The 18652-nt window shown below is 40.9% G+C and overlaps 1 protein-coding gene across 2 annotated transcripts in view; it reads left to right on the top strand.

Moving 5' to 3' along the window:
* The window catches only part of TANGO2 (transport and golgi organization 2 homolog), a 285769-nt gene that overhangs the window by 246273 nt on the left and 20844 nt on the right, over window positions 1–18652 (top strand). For both annotated transcript variants that reach the window (XM_075341767.1, XM_075341766.1), the window contains exon 6: window positions 828–898. In XM_075341767.1, coding sequence (XP_075197882.1) covers window positions 828–898 — 71 coding nt within the window. The remainder of the gene's footprint in view (window positions 1–827; window positions 899–18652) is intronic.

Here is an 18652-nt window from a genome sequence, read left to right as displayed (position 1 = left end):
CATCTTTATTATAAAAAAACTCCTTAGTCTGACGTAATCCACATGGACAGCAATGTCAACTTTGCTTCATCACTCTGTACAGACACAGTTTATACAAAGTGAGAAGCATAGAGAGCATTGCCAGCTCTGCTACATCGCTTTGTAAAGAGCGAGAAGCAGCCTGACAGTGAGGACCTTCGATGACGTCATAGTCATGTGACCAGTCTGTAAGCCGATATCTGTACAACATTTACACCAGACTGGTCACATGGCTATGCCGCCACGGAAGGTCTTTTAACCCGGGGGCACAGCAATTATCAGACTCAGAAGCAGAAACGCTGGGAGACAGAGTCTGCAGGACGCGTCACGGGAGCAGTAAGTATAATGACAATGTTTATTATTAACTATATTTTTTATTTTACAGCAACCCCCCGCCCCATCCCATAACTGCGGAGCCCAAGATCGGTGATCGGACGCAAGAACGTGTTATCTCGATCCCGATCTCGATCTTTACTAAACGATCGGGCGAGGCTCCCAATCCCGACCATCGGGGGGGATCGCCCATCACTACACCTAATTCGATTATATAAATATTCTGGGGCAGCCATATTTTACACAGATATTTTATATGAATAGTTCCCTTTGCTTTGCATTTTATGTAATATATGGATATTTTATTTTGTGTTTGATCTTTCTTTAGTGTGCAGAGAATAAGGAATAAGTTACTTTTCATTGACCTTGAGCCTCCTGCTGTTTGATCTGCTGTCTTATTTTTTATAGCTCTTTTTTAAGAAACTTATGGTTACTATAAGAGAAAAAGATAACGTCCTTTTTCCTTTTTTATTCAGCAATGTGAAGGGAGATGTTGTTTACTATTATGGATCCAAAGGTGAGCGAGAGCCAATCCAACTAAAACCCGGTGAGTCATTATCGTTTATTACCAAGTATAATATTTGTGAATTGTTACATAGAAAATATTGACTACGAGATGACTAATTTTCTATTGATTTACTATTATACACTGTACTGTAATATAAGATAAGTAGCACTTCTGTACCCATTTATTTTTATAATATGCAATGACTTTGAAGGCCAAATTTCTGTAAAGGACCCAGTCACACATCTATGTATCATGTCATAACAACCAAGAGAACGGGAGTTTTTGGTCAATACAATATGACAACTTTTATTGAGAGAATGTTAAAAAAAGAGATCCAAATCGGATCTTCATAGATATTTACAAAAAAATCAACAAAAATATGTAAAAAAGGGAGAGGCAGTGGGAAAAAGCACCAATCTTCACATCTATATGTGAATTATACATAATTTCTCACATCAGTCCACTGATATATTCCCCCCCATAAGAAGAGACACATTTTCTATATGGACAATTACAGGGAGAGTGAGATAAAGTTGTTAGATGCACATACCCAATAAAGTGCTCTGTGCAGATATTGTGCAAGTTGGAGCCCCAAGTGGAGAACCCCAACGTGCGTTTCACGTGCTCAATCATCGCTTATTCATGGGGATGGTAACAAACGTACCTGACAGGACCTTAAATCGTCAAGGAGACGGTCATGTGACCAGATATTAAGCCCCCTACCCCCCTTGCATCATAGTCCACGCTTGCGCAAGAGAAACCGGCCATAGCCATGGCTTCCGAATGCACACCTGCAGACCAGACAGACACCATGAGGAGAGCAGGGAGAGAAATGACCCAGGGATCATGCGCCCACCAACCGCATCGCAGGGCAACAATAGGTAAATGAAGTACAACAGGATTCTCCTCATTAGCCGCCATATTTTGGAATAATATATACAATAACAGTTTCTATAACATAACGCAATCAATATATATATATTTCAACATTAATTTATATTTAAAGATGCAGTCCATTAATAGTAAAAAAAAAATACCCTTTTCTGCTTCAAGTATCTCTTTTAAGGGTGCGGATGGTTGGTCTGTGTGTCCTTCAGAGAATCCATATCAATTAGACCACATAAATACTTCATATAAAAGGAAGAGAGAAAGGCTGTCAGAGACCAAATTGTTTTTATATGTCAGAAAAAAATACAAATAGTAAAAAACACATACTTTGAAGATACATAGAAAACCATAATTAAACTTAAAACTGCTCATCTACAGGACCGAAGCTAAACTAAGACTCTCATTTAGGTCATTCAGTCTCATAGTTTCTAGAGTCACTATATCCCTCTCTGTGCCAACATCTTTTTTTATATAGCCCCATCTAATGCCTCCATGTATTAAGTCGATGCTGCATATTCTTAGTACCGTAACTTAGCATAATAACATTTGAACTTCTGCATGAGATAGGGTTCTTTACAGTTAAAGTAGCCAGATTGTGGAATGCCCTACCACAAGAGATAGTAATGGCAGATACTATAACAGCTTTTAAAAAAGGGCTGGATGATTTCCTCAGTACACAAAACATTGTTTGTTATAAGTGACTTAGTAACAAAATGTATAACTAGTGGAGGAAGGTTGAACTAGAGGGACATAGGTGTTACGGGGGCTGTCTGATTATAAATACCAAAGGGATATCAGACAGTCAGGGTCCACCGTGCAAAGTCTCTGCTGCAGACTATGGCAGAGGATAAGGGGTATCTTGTACTACGGAAGCAGTACTGACACTGATACGTCTCAGTGACACTATAGCCAATCACGGCGTGTACTGTTAAAGTCACAGCGACTACCGTATTTAGCATTAACGTAAAAGGGATAGGTTAATGAGTGAGGAAGAGTATATAAGTGTGCCGCTGTAAATAGTAGTAGCACAAGTGCAGAGTGCAATACCTCTGTTAAACTCACAGAGGCATATAGTTAGGAAATAAAGCAATTCTTCCCTTACTCGGAGGGTGCGTGGTATGGTCTCAGTTAATGATCACAGAGACAAAAGCAGTGAGTGTGAAATGGCACCTACCTAGTTCCGTTCCTCTAGTGGTGCCAGGAGACGGACAGCAGCGTAAGCCGCACAAAGCTCCTACCTGCGTTCGTTCCACTAGTGTGCGAGGACACGAACCACTAGATATGGCACCTGCCTAGGTCCGCTCCACTAGTGGTGCAAAAGAGACGGACAGCAGCACAAGCCGCACAAAGCTCCTACCTATGTTCGCTCCCCTAGTGTGCGAGGATACGAACAACTGCCAGACGCAGTATAAGGAACGTTACCCTAGCGGCAACGTCCACCTACGAGTAGGATCACAAGGCCCAGCCGGACCATGTGCCTCAGGCACCTGCCTACGTCCGCTCCACTAAGATGTAAGGATACGGACCGCAGCCGAAGCTGTAAGGTTCAAGAACGCTACCCTGCCGGTATCGCTCACCTAGCATAGAGAGATGCCTAGAGGGACGTGCACAGAGCGTCTACTCTCATGCATGAACCAAGAGGACTGCGCGCCAGGCGGCGTGCGTCAGGGTCTTATATAGACTCTGTGCCTCATCCAAGATGGAGGACACCAGAGCCAGTCTGCTGCCAGAACGACAGCAATGACGTCACGCTGGCCTATCACCGAGCAAAGCGTCACAAGCACATGACCAGCGACCAATCGGCATAGAAGGTGTCAGAGACATGTTACCACGTGTCACAAGCACATGACCAGCGGCCAATCAGCTTAGAATGTGTCAGAGACATGTGACCTCGTGTCAGCGATGATGTCACCCGCACATGTGCAATGGCTCCAAGACAGGACTTAGTCTCCAGCGCTTGCACATGTGCAGTAGCAAGAAATCCGAACATAGTCTCCAGTGCTCGCACATGTGCAGTAGCAAGAAATCCGAACATAGTCTTCAGTGCCACAGCAACCGTAACACTAGGTCTTTTTTCAACCTAAGTAACTATGTAAGATATAGTGATTAATATTAAATTGTCGCAAACCGTCCGCTGATGTAAATTCTGAATTGTTAGAGACAATGGCACAGGCAAGACTATGGCCACAGTGGTAAGAATCTCTAATAGGGTGATTATGAACAAAGAGACCCGATGTGTAAGGAGCGTAATGGCTATGGACAAGTAAGTCCTTTAGATTTTTAGCTCTTCTAGGAGTCCCTGAGGGTCTATCAGAGAGATAGGAAGCCAGGTATGGTTCAGTTTTTAAAATTGGGCAATAATTCTGCATTACCATCCTATTTGTTTCCCATTCCAAATTATAAGTGAACTTAATTACATTTTTGTTTTGCTTGTTATTTTATCTATTTGGAGCTTTTAGGTGTTGGTTACAGGAGGTTCACCTAGCCCTGTTATAGCCCCTTCTATTACACCTACGATTATATCCTCTTTGTGTAAATCTGTCTGTGTTGTCAATGGAGCTGATCCGCCTCATTCTAAGAAACAGTCCCACCAGGATGGCTTTGATGTTGGAGGTATTATGTGCAGAAGAGGCATGTAACAGTGAATTCGCTGATATCTTCTTCCTGCATACATCAGTTTCATCCACCTCCATACTATTATCAAGAAAATCAATTTTCACATTGCTTGTTTTAAATGTGAACTTGATATTCAGTGTGTTGTCATTGAAAAGATCTATGAATGATCTTTGCTGCTCTACTGAATGATCTTTGCTGCTCTACTGTGCCCTGCCAGAATATCAATAAATCATCAATATAGCATAACCAGCACTGCCCATGCACCTTTACGTGCAAATATGTCCCTTTCCCAGTAATCTAGAAAGAGGTTTGCGTATGAAGACATTCAGGCTGCGCTCATCGCAGTTCCCCGCATTTGTAGGTAAAACTGGTTTTTAAAGGTGAATAAATGATTGGTCAGCACATAGTGGAGCAGCTCTAAGATCAGTTCATATAATAGGCAATCTCGGTTCCTGTTCTTTAGAAAGAAGCGGATCGCCTCCAAACCCGTATCATGATTGATGCAGGTGTAGAGGGACTCCATGTCAGATGTTGCAATAATCATATCAGAATCCACAAATACCCCGTCAATACTATTCAGAACGTCCGTCATGTCCGTGACATATGATGGTAATGTCTCTACTAGTGGTTTTAAGTAAAACTCAATGAATTTACATAATCCATCTATTCTGGACACAGTCGGATGCCCCAGTGGATTGATGAGGTCTTTGATTTTTTTGCGCAGTAAATAGAAGGTTGACACTCTGGGGAAGTGACAGTCAAACCCTCTAATATTTTTTTTCTGATAGTCCCTTCCTCAAATGCTTTTATCAAGATTTTTTTGTAATTTTGCCATAAAGAGTGTCAGGGGATTAGAGTCCAATTTGGAGTAGGTATTCCTTTCTTTTGTTTATACATGTCTTTTTCATATTTACAGTTAGGCCAGATCACAATATTCCCCACTGCGTTAATTATGACATGCAGGGATTAGTTTTTCCTGAGTGCATTTCTTTATTCGTGATTTAAGCTTGTCCTTACTTCGTCTAGTTTTTAAAATCTTCTACCACTGGTTTCGTAAACATATCAATGGGTGGGCATAAGGACAAAGGGGGAAACCTGTAGACCTAGGCATAACTGTTTGTGGAAATCTACCTTGGTAATCAGTTTCTCTCCTCATTCAATAGATCTTCCAATGCTGCTGGGTCCTCTTTTTCTGTCACACTTTTGAAACCATATACTGAAGAGTTGCTACTGTGTGGCTTTTTCAACAGTAGCTTTAGTGAAAATATATATATAAATCCTTCAGGGCTGAAAATAGAAATGGAATCCATTAGTGGGAGAAAGTTAAGCCTGTTGAAAGCAACTTGGTTAGTCCGACTAGTCCCTGCACTCATTAGCATACGAAAAAAAGATCTTTAGAAATACTTTTTCTAAAGATCTCTTTATATATGCTAGTGTATACAGGAACGCTTAGGCAGGAATTAGCAATATCCACCCAGAACTGCTCATCGGTCTGGGTGCATATTACAACTGACAGGTTCCTTTTAACATTTACATGAATAAGCGGTGATTGAACAAGTGAAAAGCGTGTTTGGGGGTCTCCACTTAGAGTTTCATCTTCCATTATATCTGCATACACTTTATTGGGTATATACATCTAACAACTTTGCCTCACACTCACTGTAATTGTCCATATAAACCACTGTGTTTCTCCTATGGAAGAAAAAAATATATCAGTGGATTGATGTGAAAAATGGTGTATAATTCACACATAGATGTGTGGACTGGTGATTTTCCCACTGCATCTTCCTTTTTTTTTTTTTTTTTTTTTTTACATGTGTTTGTTGATGTTTTTGTAAATATCTATCAAGATCCGATTTGGGTCTCCTTTTAACAATTTCTCAATAAAGTTTGGTATATTCTATTGACCAAAAACTACCGTTCTCTTGGTTGTTATTAATGATTTATGGAGTGGTCCAATTGATAGCCACAATTGGGTGGCACTGTCACTGTGTGGCTTCTTTGTTTGCTAATATGCGCCTTATGGATGTTGTTTGTATAATCTATGTGTCATGGTCTCAGCATGGATCATGATTTATGGACGAGACTTGATTCTCATGAAATCAACTTGGCAGGTCATAGGCATATACAAGGCTGTCAATCTGAGTCCAGAGATCCATGGCTGGTCCATGAACTATGGTCCATACTCAGACTGCCTGTGACACACGCATGCGTGAATGAGTCCTTAGGCTAGATTTACATTTCTACATGCTTTTTGCTGAGCATAGCTATAGTGTTTCCATTTAAAAGACAGATACAGGAAGGACAAAGGACAAATGGTGTTGACAGTGACACCTTCTGCCTCATTTGGCAGTTTGGCTTCATCAAAGCTCTGCCAGGGATTCTATATGAATTTGAAGATTTAGATGGAAACATCAACACAGTGTTCAACATAGAGCACTGTATAATTGTGAACTTAGCTTGAGTTGTAATAGTGTTTTCTGTATGTTAAAAAGTGATACGTGTCTGTCTTATATTGCTTTGGTTTCATAGCTTGAAGCCATTATATAGTTGTTGTCATCAACAGATACCTAAGCACAAGCCTTTTATCCAAGAGCAATGAACACAAACTGAAATAATTACTGAGATTTTTATCACTTCTTACTTTATACAATTGCTATATTTTTCCATTCTAGATATTGAGATAAAAAAATGTACCTCAAGTTTCATTATTGCAGGATTTAGGTAGTATAAAGTGTTAAAAAGAACATTATAAATTCTATTAGCCACAAGGCACATATAAAATCTATGATGTTAAGATCAAGGACAATACAGATAAGACCTTCGCATGGTGAGACAGCCTGGCTAATGCTCAGGACCACTAAAGTAGATATATATGGCACTTATTGTGTCTTATAGAATCCAAATCATACTTATATTTCACAGAACTTCCACCCACATATAATACCAATAAATTTGACACAATAGATAGAATTAAAGTTATTTACTAGATTTATTTAACTGTGTATATTGACCAATAAAATTTTGGCTTTAAAGTTGCACTATTATTAATTTATAGCACCGGGTTAAACCTGCAATATACAGTTAAAACCAGAAGTTTACATACACTATCTATATGCATGTTTTTCTCACTATCTGACATAAAATCTGAATAAACCTTTCCCGTTTTAGGTCAATTAGGAACGAAAATTATTTACATTTGCCCAATGCCAGAATAATGAGAGAGAATGTTTTAAGGCATTTTTATTACATTCTAGAAAGTCAAAAGTTTACATACACTAAGAGTACTATGCCTTTAAACAACATGCGACAGCCCATATGATGATGTCATGTCTTTTTACGCTTCTGATAGGTTAATTGGCAATATCTGAGTTAATTAGAGACACCTGTGGATGTATTTTAATGCCCACCTGAAACATACTGCTTTTTTGTGTAGCATCATGGGAAAGTCAAAAGAAATCAACCAAGATATCAGGAAGAGAATTGTGGACTTGTACAAGTCTGGTTCATCCTTGGGTGCAATTTCCAGATACCTGATGGTGCCTCGTTCACCTGTACAAACAATTATACGCAAGTACAAACAAGATGGGAATGTCCAGGCACCATAACGCTCAGGAATGAGACTGGTTCTGTGTACTAGAGATGAACATGCCTTGGTCGACATATGTATATCAACCTGAGAAAAAAAGCAAAAGACCTTGTGAAGATGCGGGCGGAAGCTGGTAAGATTGCGTCATTAGCCACAGTGAAATGAGTACTATATCAACCTGCGCTGAAAGGCCACTCTGCCAGGAAGAAGCCATTACTTCAAAAGGAACATAAAAATGCCAGATTAATGTTTGCAAATGCACACAGGAACAAACGCCTTAAGTTTTGGAGAAATGTTCTGTGGTCTGATGAAACTAAAATTGAACTGTTGAGCCATAATGACCATCATTACGTTTGGATCAAATAGGGAGAATCTTTGAATCCTAAGAACACCATCCCTATGAACACCATCCCAACCGTGAAACACGGGGGTGGAGGCATCATGTTGTGGGGTTATTTTGCTGCAGGAGGGACTGGTGCACTTGTCAAAATAGATGGCATCATGAGGAAAGAAGATGTGGCAATACTGAAGCAACATCTCAAGACATCAACTAGGAACTTAAAACTTGGGCTGAAATGAGTCTTCTAAAATGGACAATGATACTGCCAAACTGCTTACAAAGTGGCTTAACAGAGTCAATGTTTTGGTGTGGCCATCATAAAGCCCTGATCTACATCTTATTGAAACTTTAAGGGCAAAGCTGAAAAGGCAGGTGCGAGTAAAGCACCATTTCTGACAGGAGGAATGGGCCCAAATTCCTACCAACTATTGTGAAAAGCTCGTGGAAGGATATCCAAAACATTTGACCCAAGTCATATGGGTTTAGGGCAATGGTACGAAATACTAGCACTCAGCAGTGTTATGCGTTGGCTATAAGCTAATGTGAGCGCACCATTATGGACACATTTTCAGCTGGCTGGGTTGTGGAAGAGAGTTAGTAAATTTATGAGGGTTGTGACAATTCCCTACCTGAATTGATGGGTTTTACTCACTTGGCTTGCTTCTTCAAGGTAGCACAGGAAACACTTCCATTTAAAAGTCCAATTGGTTGATACAACCAACCATAAACCGCACTTCATCACATAAACACAGACGGATTTCAGGTCCGTTATATTCACGGTACTCCCGCAAAGTTCAAATACACTTCTCCAGTAATATAATACACTTTAAGTATCCTAGTGAAGCTATCTCGCTTCCACTCAGGTATACACTCACAGTACTACAGTCCGTATCTTTTGCGGATGGGGATGGGGTATGTAGGTACCCAGACCCATCTTTCTCTTCAGCTACCTGTGAACCTGGCCCTGTGAATATTTTAACAGAAAACATCTGGCACTACACGTACCAGAATGGACCACCAAATTCACACCATTTCTGAGGTAAATAACTCTCATTTACAACATAACCGGTCGCTATCTAACAGGGTCTATACCTTTCAAGGTTCACTCAGCCCTAAATCTTGTGTTCTGGGCCTTGTGGGAGAAGTTGGAGGTTCCTCTCCAATGTAATTGGCCACAGGAAAAATATTCTATCAAACAAGGAAATCTGTTGCCAAACACTGGTTGGTAAATGGTTCTCTCTCAATAGATAAAGTAGTTCGCTGTATTAATAATACAATCCTAATGGAAAAAAAAGGCAGAAATCAGAAGAGGAGTAACGGCTAAATTGGTAAAACAATGGAGTGACTGGACTAGATGCCCTGCAAGTTGTATCCGAGACTGTGGCAAATGATGAGATTTTCAACTTAATACATTGATAAACCTAAACTATTTCATTTGCTACGATACTTAATATGCAATATTCTACATACATTTACTGTTTATTTCATTTGTTCTGTATGTTGCACACCAGAAAATGAGGGTGGGGATGGGTGGGTTGGGGGCTGAAAATTAATATGGTTCAAATATTTCTGTAAAACATGGTTATGTATGTTTGCAATTCATATGTATGCGATGTACAATGATACTGCTTTTATTGTTATGGTGTCAATTTTGATATGTTTCAATAAAAGGTTTTTTATTAAAAAAAAAAAAGCAACACCTCACATTACAAAAACTATATCTAAGAAATGAAAAGTTCTTGCCTCTTTTTTCGGGGCCCTTGCAACTCGATTAAACCTGTGTTTCCCAGCAAATATCATTGCTCACTCCATGTATGTAACAGATGATGTTAGCTCAATATTTGATAATTGCATGGATTAGTATATTGGTAGGTTTGTTTGCACATTTATGCCTGAGGGTAATTTATAATTAATTGTTATTGATATAACAACATTGTAATAAACTGGTAATTAACTACACTTTGAGAGCCGGCATATATTTATACATTCTATTTATTTGCAACATAGTTGGATATTTGCCAGTGATCTCTGTGTTGGAATAGTTTAGGTGCAGGTATGTCTCTTAGGTGGGAGTCACACTTGTGAGTGATCCCGATAAGGCTGCAGTCACACTTGTGAGTGGCTCGTGCGAGTCTCGCATTGCATCACCCTGCACAGCCGCACAGTCTCCTGACAGGAGTGGCTTGGCTGCATGTATTTCTATGCAGCTGAGATGCTCGTGTCTGTAGAGTGTGCAGCCGTGCCGGGTGATGCAATGCGAGACTCGCACGAGCCACTCACAAGTGTGACTGCAGCCTTATCGGGATCACCCCCACAAGACCTGCCTTTTGTAGATGCACTGACAAATTTCTAGCCAGTATTTCTCTTAAGTCAAAGTATGCTTCCAGCATATCGATTTTTGTATTGCCCCTCCTACTGTATATTTTTTCCATGAGACACAACAATACACATTCATTCCCATGGTTTGTTGATTCAAGGAACCTAAGGTTTGCTTAGTACTGTCAATTAGGCCTGTACAATTGATTGTTGAGTGCGCAGACCCTTTAATGGTTATTCCAATTTAGGACATTTATCCACAGTATATAAGGGTCCCACCCTGCATGCATCTCAAGAACAGTTACATCTCAGCCAGCTGTGAATGAAGAGGTGGCCGGCTTGCATGGTTCCGTCAATACACTTTTATGGGAGTACTAAAAACAGTTGCCCAAGCATATTCTCTGAGTATGCCATGAATATTTGGGGTAGGAATACCCCTTTTAATTTAAAGGAATTGTCCACAACATGGACAACCCATTTTAAATCAAGTAGTAGCAAAATTAAAATAACAAATACTTCCCGCACTGGTGCTATTCGTGCGATGTCGGTACCAGGTGTGCCTGTGTTTGCATGGTACAGTTATGCAACATGAGCCCTGCAACCAGTCAGCAGTCACTATTAATCTGTGCTTTCACCTGCGCTTGTCTGACATTCATCCAAAGAAAGTAAAAATGCAGAAACCCTATAACGGCCGCTTTAGGTGCTGGCCTCATGTGGCTTTACAATTCCACACCATCCCCAGCATATCCGGCACCGTCATCACTGGAATTATGCTGGTACGTAGTATATGTTATTTTTATTTTAAAAGAACTACTTTATTTAAAAAGGGGTTTTTTAGTTAGGGAACAATTTGTTTAAAGCACCACTGTAGATTTTTTTTTATTTCAGCGCTGGAGTGGTGCTTTAAATGTAAGTCCCCTGCCCCATGTCATATATGCACCTGCTGCCGTCTTCATCTTTTTACAGCATCGCTCCCATCAGTCTTCAGCAAATTGTGACCTGCCAGTAGCTCTAGTGTTTCGTGGAACGCCAGAGGTCACAACTCCATACAACTCTATGACAGCATTGTTGTAGCTCTCATAGACTTGTATTGGGAGTTTGTGAGCTAACTTCTGACTTCCGGGCAGTCAGAAGGTACAGTCATAAGATGGGGCTGCGTCGAAAAACTATGAAGCCGCTGGAGGGTGTATGTAATACAGGGTGCTATCATTTAGAGCACCTTTCCAAGGCTGAAAAACATAATGCTGGAGTGGTACTTTAAAAATATACCTTGTAGCCACATAACAACTAATGTTTCTTAATACAATACAGTAAGTAGTGATTACACATTATAGGTCCCAGTAATGCCTTAGTTACATAGCAAGTATTGCAAATGAGAGTTTTGTACTCCCAGCAGATTTATTCCTATGATTCTAGTTGATAAATAGTAAATTTAGTGTAATAAAAGCTACGCTGCGTATTGTATTCTGTAGTTTAGGAAAAAAATAGACTTTCTGAAATAGCCATTTATGTTGACATAACTATGCAGTTATCGGCTGACCTATTTAACTTTGTGGCATTCTTTAATTGGTGCCCTCATTAGACTGTAATGATCTCCCAGTTATCTTCATTAAACTCTTAAATAATGGCTTATACCATTTGCTGCTACAGAGATGTCATTAGTAAATTTCGGTAACTGCAAATGTTAAGGTCTTAGTGTTGGTAAAACTCGTTTATCAAAGATGAACTTTTTCTAATTCAGATTTACATCCATAATAGTGAATATTGGGATTATTGTTTCTTCTGTATTTTTAGCTTATAAAAATATTTTAAAATGAATGCAATAATTTCTAAAAAATGGTTCTCAACATACGTAGAGTCACACACAGCTTATGACATCTTCTTTCATGTGCACTTATGTTACAATCGTAGATTTAATAATCTAAAAGTCAGAATTTTATGCAGATCAAATACAATTCACAAATAAATTCTACACTTATATGTATAGTCTAAGGCAGGGATTTCAAACACGTGGGCCACATGTGGCCCCTGAAACTGCTTCTTGCGACCCACAGGCCTGTGGCCCCCTTGATGATCGTGGCCGGTGCAGGGGGCAGCCACAGTCAGCGTTTTATTTCAGATGACTGATTTGCATGCGCTGTGCAGAGATAAGCTCTGTGCACAGCTAGTCCAATGGCTACCGCTGGCCAGGCAGGCCAGCAGCAGTTGCATATGACGTCACTTGCTGGCCTCCAATTGGCCGTCAGCTGACATAGGAATAGCTGTGTACAGAGCTTGTCTCTGCAAATCAGTCATCTGAAATAAAGCATTGACTGCGGCAGCCCCTGCACCCGCCGCTATCATCAAGGGGGCCAAGGGCCTGCAGGCCACAAGAAGCAGGAGAGAGGACACTGAGGGAACAGAGGACAGGCGAGAATAATTGTGTGTGTGTATGTATGTGAAGAATGGCACAATAGGTGACACTTCTATAGGATGAGGCATTACTACAAGAAGAGGACCAGAAAAAGGGACATTACTACAAGAAGAGCACCAGCATGGGCACGTTAGTAAAAGGGGACAAGGATGGGCACATTACTACTTGGGGCAAGAGATGGAGACATTACTATAGGATGAGGGCATTGCTACAGGATGAGAACAAGGATGGGGCAAATTACTACAAGAGAGCAAGTTGGGAACAATATTACAGGATGGGGATCAGGATGGGCACATTACTACTAGAGGACCAGGTTGGACACAATACTACAGGATGGGCGCAAGGATGGGACACATTACTACAGGATTGGCATCAGGATAGGCGCATTACTACAAGGGGACCAGGATGGGCACATTACTACAAAGGGACAAGGATGGGCACAGTATTTCAAGGGGACAAGGATGGGCATATTATCACAGGATGGGGACCAGGATAGGCACATTACCACAGGAAGGGGACCAGGATAGGCACATTACCACAGGATGCGGACAAGGATTGCCACACTACTGTAGGATGGAGACAAAGGTGGACACATTACTACAGGATGGGGCACATTACTACAAGAGGACAAGGATGAGCACATTACTAGAAGATGGGGATCAGGATGGGCACCATACTACAGGATGGGGACCAGGATAGAGCACATTACTAGAAGATGAGGACCAGGTTGGGCACATTACTGCATTATGGGGTCAAGGATGGGCACATTACTACAAGCAGAGAAAGACATGTACATTACTACAGGATGGGAACCAGGATGGGCACATTACTACAGGATGGGGACCAGAATGGGCAAAATACTACAGGATGGGAACCAGAATGGGCACAATACTACAGGATGAGGACCAGGACAGACACATTACTATAGGATGGGGTCAAGGATGAGTGCATTACTACAAGGAGATAAGGATGTGAACATTACTTCAGGATGGGTACCAGGATGGGCACAATACTACAGGATGGGGACCAGAATGGACACAATACTACAGGATGGGGACCAGGATGGGGCACATTACTACAGAATGGGGACCAGGATCGGCACATTACTACAAGATGGAGACCAAGATGGCCACATTACTACATAATGGGGACAAGAATGGTGCACATTACTACAAGGGGACAAGGATGTGCACATTACTACAGGATGGGAACTAGGATAGGTACAATACAACAGGATGGAGACCAGAATGGGCACAATAGTACAGGATGAGGACCAGGATGGGCACATTACTACAGGACGGGGTCAAGGATGGGCACATTACTACAAGGGGACAAGGATGGGCACATTACTTCAGGATGGGGACCAGGGTGAGCACAATACTACAGGACGGGGACCAGAATGGACATGATACTACAGGATGGGGCACATTACTACAGAATGGGGACCAGGATCGGCACATTACTACAAGATGGAGACCAAGATGGCCACATTACTACATAATGGGGACAAGAATGGTGCACATTACTACAGGATGGGAACTAGGATAGGTACAATACAACAGGATGGAGACCAGAATGGGCACAATAGTACAGGATGAGGACCAGGATGGGCACATTACTACAGGACGGGGTCAAGGATGGGCACATTACTACAAGGGGACAAGGATGGGCACATTACTTCAGGATGGGGACCAGGGTGGGCACAATACTACAGGACGGGGACCAGAATGGACATGATACTACAGGATGTGGCACATTACTACAGAATGGGGACCAGGATCGGCACATTGCTAAAAGATGGGGACAAGGATGTGCACATTACTACAGGATGGGCACCAGAATGGGCACAGTATTACAGGATGGGGACCAGGATGCAGCACATTACTAGAGGATGGGGTCAAGGATGGGCACATTACTACAGGATGGGAACCAGCATGGGCACATTATTACAGGATGGGCACAATACTACAGGATGAGGACCAGGATGGGCACATTATTATAGGATGGGGTCAAGGATGCGTACATTACTACAAGGAGACAAAGATGGGCACATTACTAAAAGGAGCAAGGATGGACACATTACTATAGGATGGGGACCAGGATGGGCACATTAACACAGGATGCGGACAAGGATGGCCACACTACTATAATATGGGAACAAAGATGGAATCATTACTACAAGTGGACAAGGATGAGCACATTACTACAGAATGGGTCAAGGAATGGGCATATTTCTATAAGAAAGGGAACAGGATGGGGGACATTACTAAAAGATGAGGACCAGGATGGGAACATTACTACAAGATGTTGGTCAAAATTACTATATGGTGCTAATTGTAAGATGATACGCTGTGCCTTTTTGCCATGCATTTTGCATAATGAAGTCAATGCGTACAAGGGCTGAAGAATGGAGGCAAAAAAAATTTACATGCTGCAAATTATTTTCTGCACCAAATCGGCAAGGAAAAAATAAGCAACCTGTGTACAACATTTAAGAATTCTCATTGACTTTGCTGGCATTTGGACAGACATGCAGATTTGTGACAAAAACGCATCAAAAACACAGTGTGTGCACATGGCCCAACAGTCTTAATACAATCCTTGGGCTGATACTTACTATTATGTCTATTTAAGTGGTTGTTTCCATCTTGAAAACTTGTCACCTATTTAAAAGCATATGGTATGGGCAGGATTAGCCATATACAGCACTCTGCTATTTTTGGCAGTCTAATAGACAATGAATGGAGCTGTGACATCGATCATGTCTAATGGGGCATTTCAAAAGGCTGCTTTACACGCTGCAATATTGGTACCGAGATCGCTACTGTACGTACCCGCCCCCATCAATTGTGCGACACGGGCAAATCGCTGCCTGTGGCGCACAACATCGCTCAGTCCCATCACACTACTTACCTACCTACCGACGTTGCTGTGACCGGCGAACCGCCTCCTTTCAAAGGGGGCGGTTCGTTCGGCGTCATAGCGACGTCACTAAGCAGACGCCCAATAGAAGCGGAGGGGCGGAGATGAGTGGGGCGTAACATCCCGCCCACCTCCTTCCTTCCTCATTGCAGGCGGCCACAGGTAAGGTAAGGTTCCTCGTTCCTGCGGTGTCACACATAGCGATGTGTGCTGCCGCAGGAGCGACGAACTACATCGTACACGCAGCAGCAGCGATAATCGAGAATAGGGGGGTATGTCACCGATGAGCGATTTTGAACGTTTTTGTGACGATTCAAAATCGCTCATAGGTGTCACACGCAACGACATCGCTAAAGCGGCCGGATGTGCGTCACAAATTCCGTGACCCCAACGATATCGCTTGAGCGATGTCGCAGCGTGTAAAGTGGCCTTAAGCCTCATTCTCTGATTTAGTGAAGATCTCAGATGTCCTATTCACAGGAAAGTATGACTTTTCTTGTAGGTATGAGATCATTTGTGAAGATGGGATAAACCCTTGAAGTTGGGAAATAGGTTTAGGCACACCTGAATTAGTTCAGGTTTCTGGACACTCTTTATTTACACTGATAGTTTTGCAGCATATGCATCTAAGTCATCACTGTATTGGAGCACAGTTTTCCAAAAAGCCAGTATTTAAGGAATGCAAAAGGCACCCAATGACTTAACTGTTACTTTTACGGTAAAGTATTGGACTTAACTCCAAATATTTAGGCTTTTTTAATGCATAGGATTTTTGGGAGGCACATCAAAGGGTTGTTAAAAAAGGGGGCTTAAAAAAACAATTCAGGAAAAAACCTTTGGCTTAATTGCCACAATGAGTATTTTGTAAGCTTTTGATTTTACACATTTTTGCAGCATTTCTGCACCTATTAGGTAAATTAGTGTACCTGCATTTTTTTCATTGTGGTTTGGGTGGTTTTTATGCATGTGTTTTTATCATGTTTTGATGTGCAGTTTTTGTGTCTTTTTGGTATGCCATGTGTTAAATAAAAATGCTTTGTTTCTGATAGTTTATGGTATTTGGCTTTCACAAAACTTTATACAGCATTTGTGGATTACAAGCCTTTATAGTGTTTCAACAGCAGAAATGCACAAAAAACACAAATGCTTTTTTTACCTGATGATTTTTCACATCTATGCAATGCAATTCTATAGGGAAAAGCCACACTTCAAGCTCAGCATACTCACAAGAGAAACTGATTTGGATTTCAAAAATATGCCGTAGGTCAATTTATGCAGTAGGAAAAAAAGCCCAGTGGTCATGAGATTTCTATAAATCCCATCCTCTTTGCTGGAATTGTAAAATGCTGCTATTTTTGTATTACAAACTCATCAAAAACTCATTGTGGGAACTTAACCTTACACAATTCTTCATGTATCATCACAGTCAGGTTATTTTTGGAGGCTTTTTTTGAGTAGATACATTACAAATACTCCTCAGAAATGTAAACTCCTCAAAATAATGCCTGATGAAATTTTGTTTTCAGGAAATGCTTTAGGAAAAGAAAAACTCACCCATAAAGGGAGGGTTTCCTGAAGCAGCTTCCACTTGGAAAACTTGTGGTTTTTTAATGTCTCAAAAAATTCTGTGTGAACATAGCCTTAGGCTTCCGCTACCTAGTGATATAAAGAGGCAAAGTCTTGCTACCCTGTCTGTTATGTAGTGGGAGGATGCAGAACGGTCATTTGCGCATACTGATACATACATATGTTGTTGTATAGCTTTAGTCTTAAAAGGATTGTATGACATTTGTAAAAAGGTTTTGTGAATTTTTTTTTGTTTCTTCAATCAGACATATTTCGGATTTCTGGTATTTTATCTTGGTTCCAATCAAGTCAGCAAGGCTAAATTGCAATACCACAAAAAAGGGGTTAAACCTGGCTCAACTATAAGTACTAATAGGTGCTTGGAAGAAAATAAAGTCCAAAAATGCTAAAAAAAAAAACTTAGAGACTTATTTTTCTTATGCCTACGCACACATAAATTTACATTTTTGATCATCATTTTCTTGTCAGACTTTCATTCAGTGTGCCGGAGGTTTTTTTAGCATTTTTGAATTGCAATACCAGACTTTAGTCATAAACCTATGTGGTTCAGTTTCTGGGCAGAAAATAGAAAACCTTTTTTATAAGCAAATAAACCCTCTCAAGCTGAGCTACATGTGTCACGCGACAGCCGTTCCCAGACAAGTCACGCAATCAAAAATATCTGTTAATTGTCTGCAAATTGCTGTCACGTGACTATTATACAACTGTGATTTTGCTGTAATATACAGTATAGCCAAATTGTAGACAAGTCACATACAACTTGCATTAAAGTCTATAGCAAATGATTCGCATTTGACTTGCTACCGATAACAGAAAATGCATCACATATGGAAACGTTTGTCACTGTGTCACAGTCAAGATACGCTGCATGACACAATGCGACACTGTAGAAAATTATTAGATGCAATGTCACAATTTGACACCACAATCTCATTGTCACATGACACGTCGCTGATACCATATAACCTTAGCCTGAACCAACAATATTCAAGTGCCAATAAAAAAGTGTGCCCATAAACCTGTGTATTTGGAAATGTAGTACAGTGTGTGTATTAATATACTCACCCACCACTGCTGTCTCCAGTGTACAACGCTGTTCTACTCCTCTTCTTAGTGACGTCA

This window comes from Anomaloglossus baeobatrachus, chromosome 1 (genome assembly GCF_048569485.1).
Source record: "Anomaloglossus baeobatrachus isolate aAnoBae1 chromosome 1, aAnoBae1.hap1, whole genome shotgun sequence".
Lineage (NCBI taxonomy): Eukaryota > Metazoa > Chordata > Amphibia > Anura > Aromobatidae > Anomaloglossus > Anomaloglossus baeobatrachus.
Note: the sequence above shows the minus strand (reverse complement) of the source record. Positions and strands in the feature narration are given on the sequence as shown.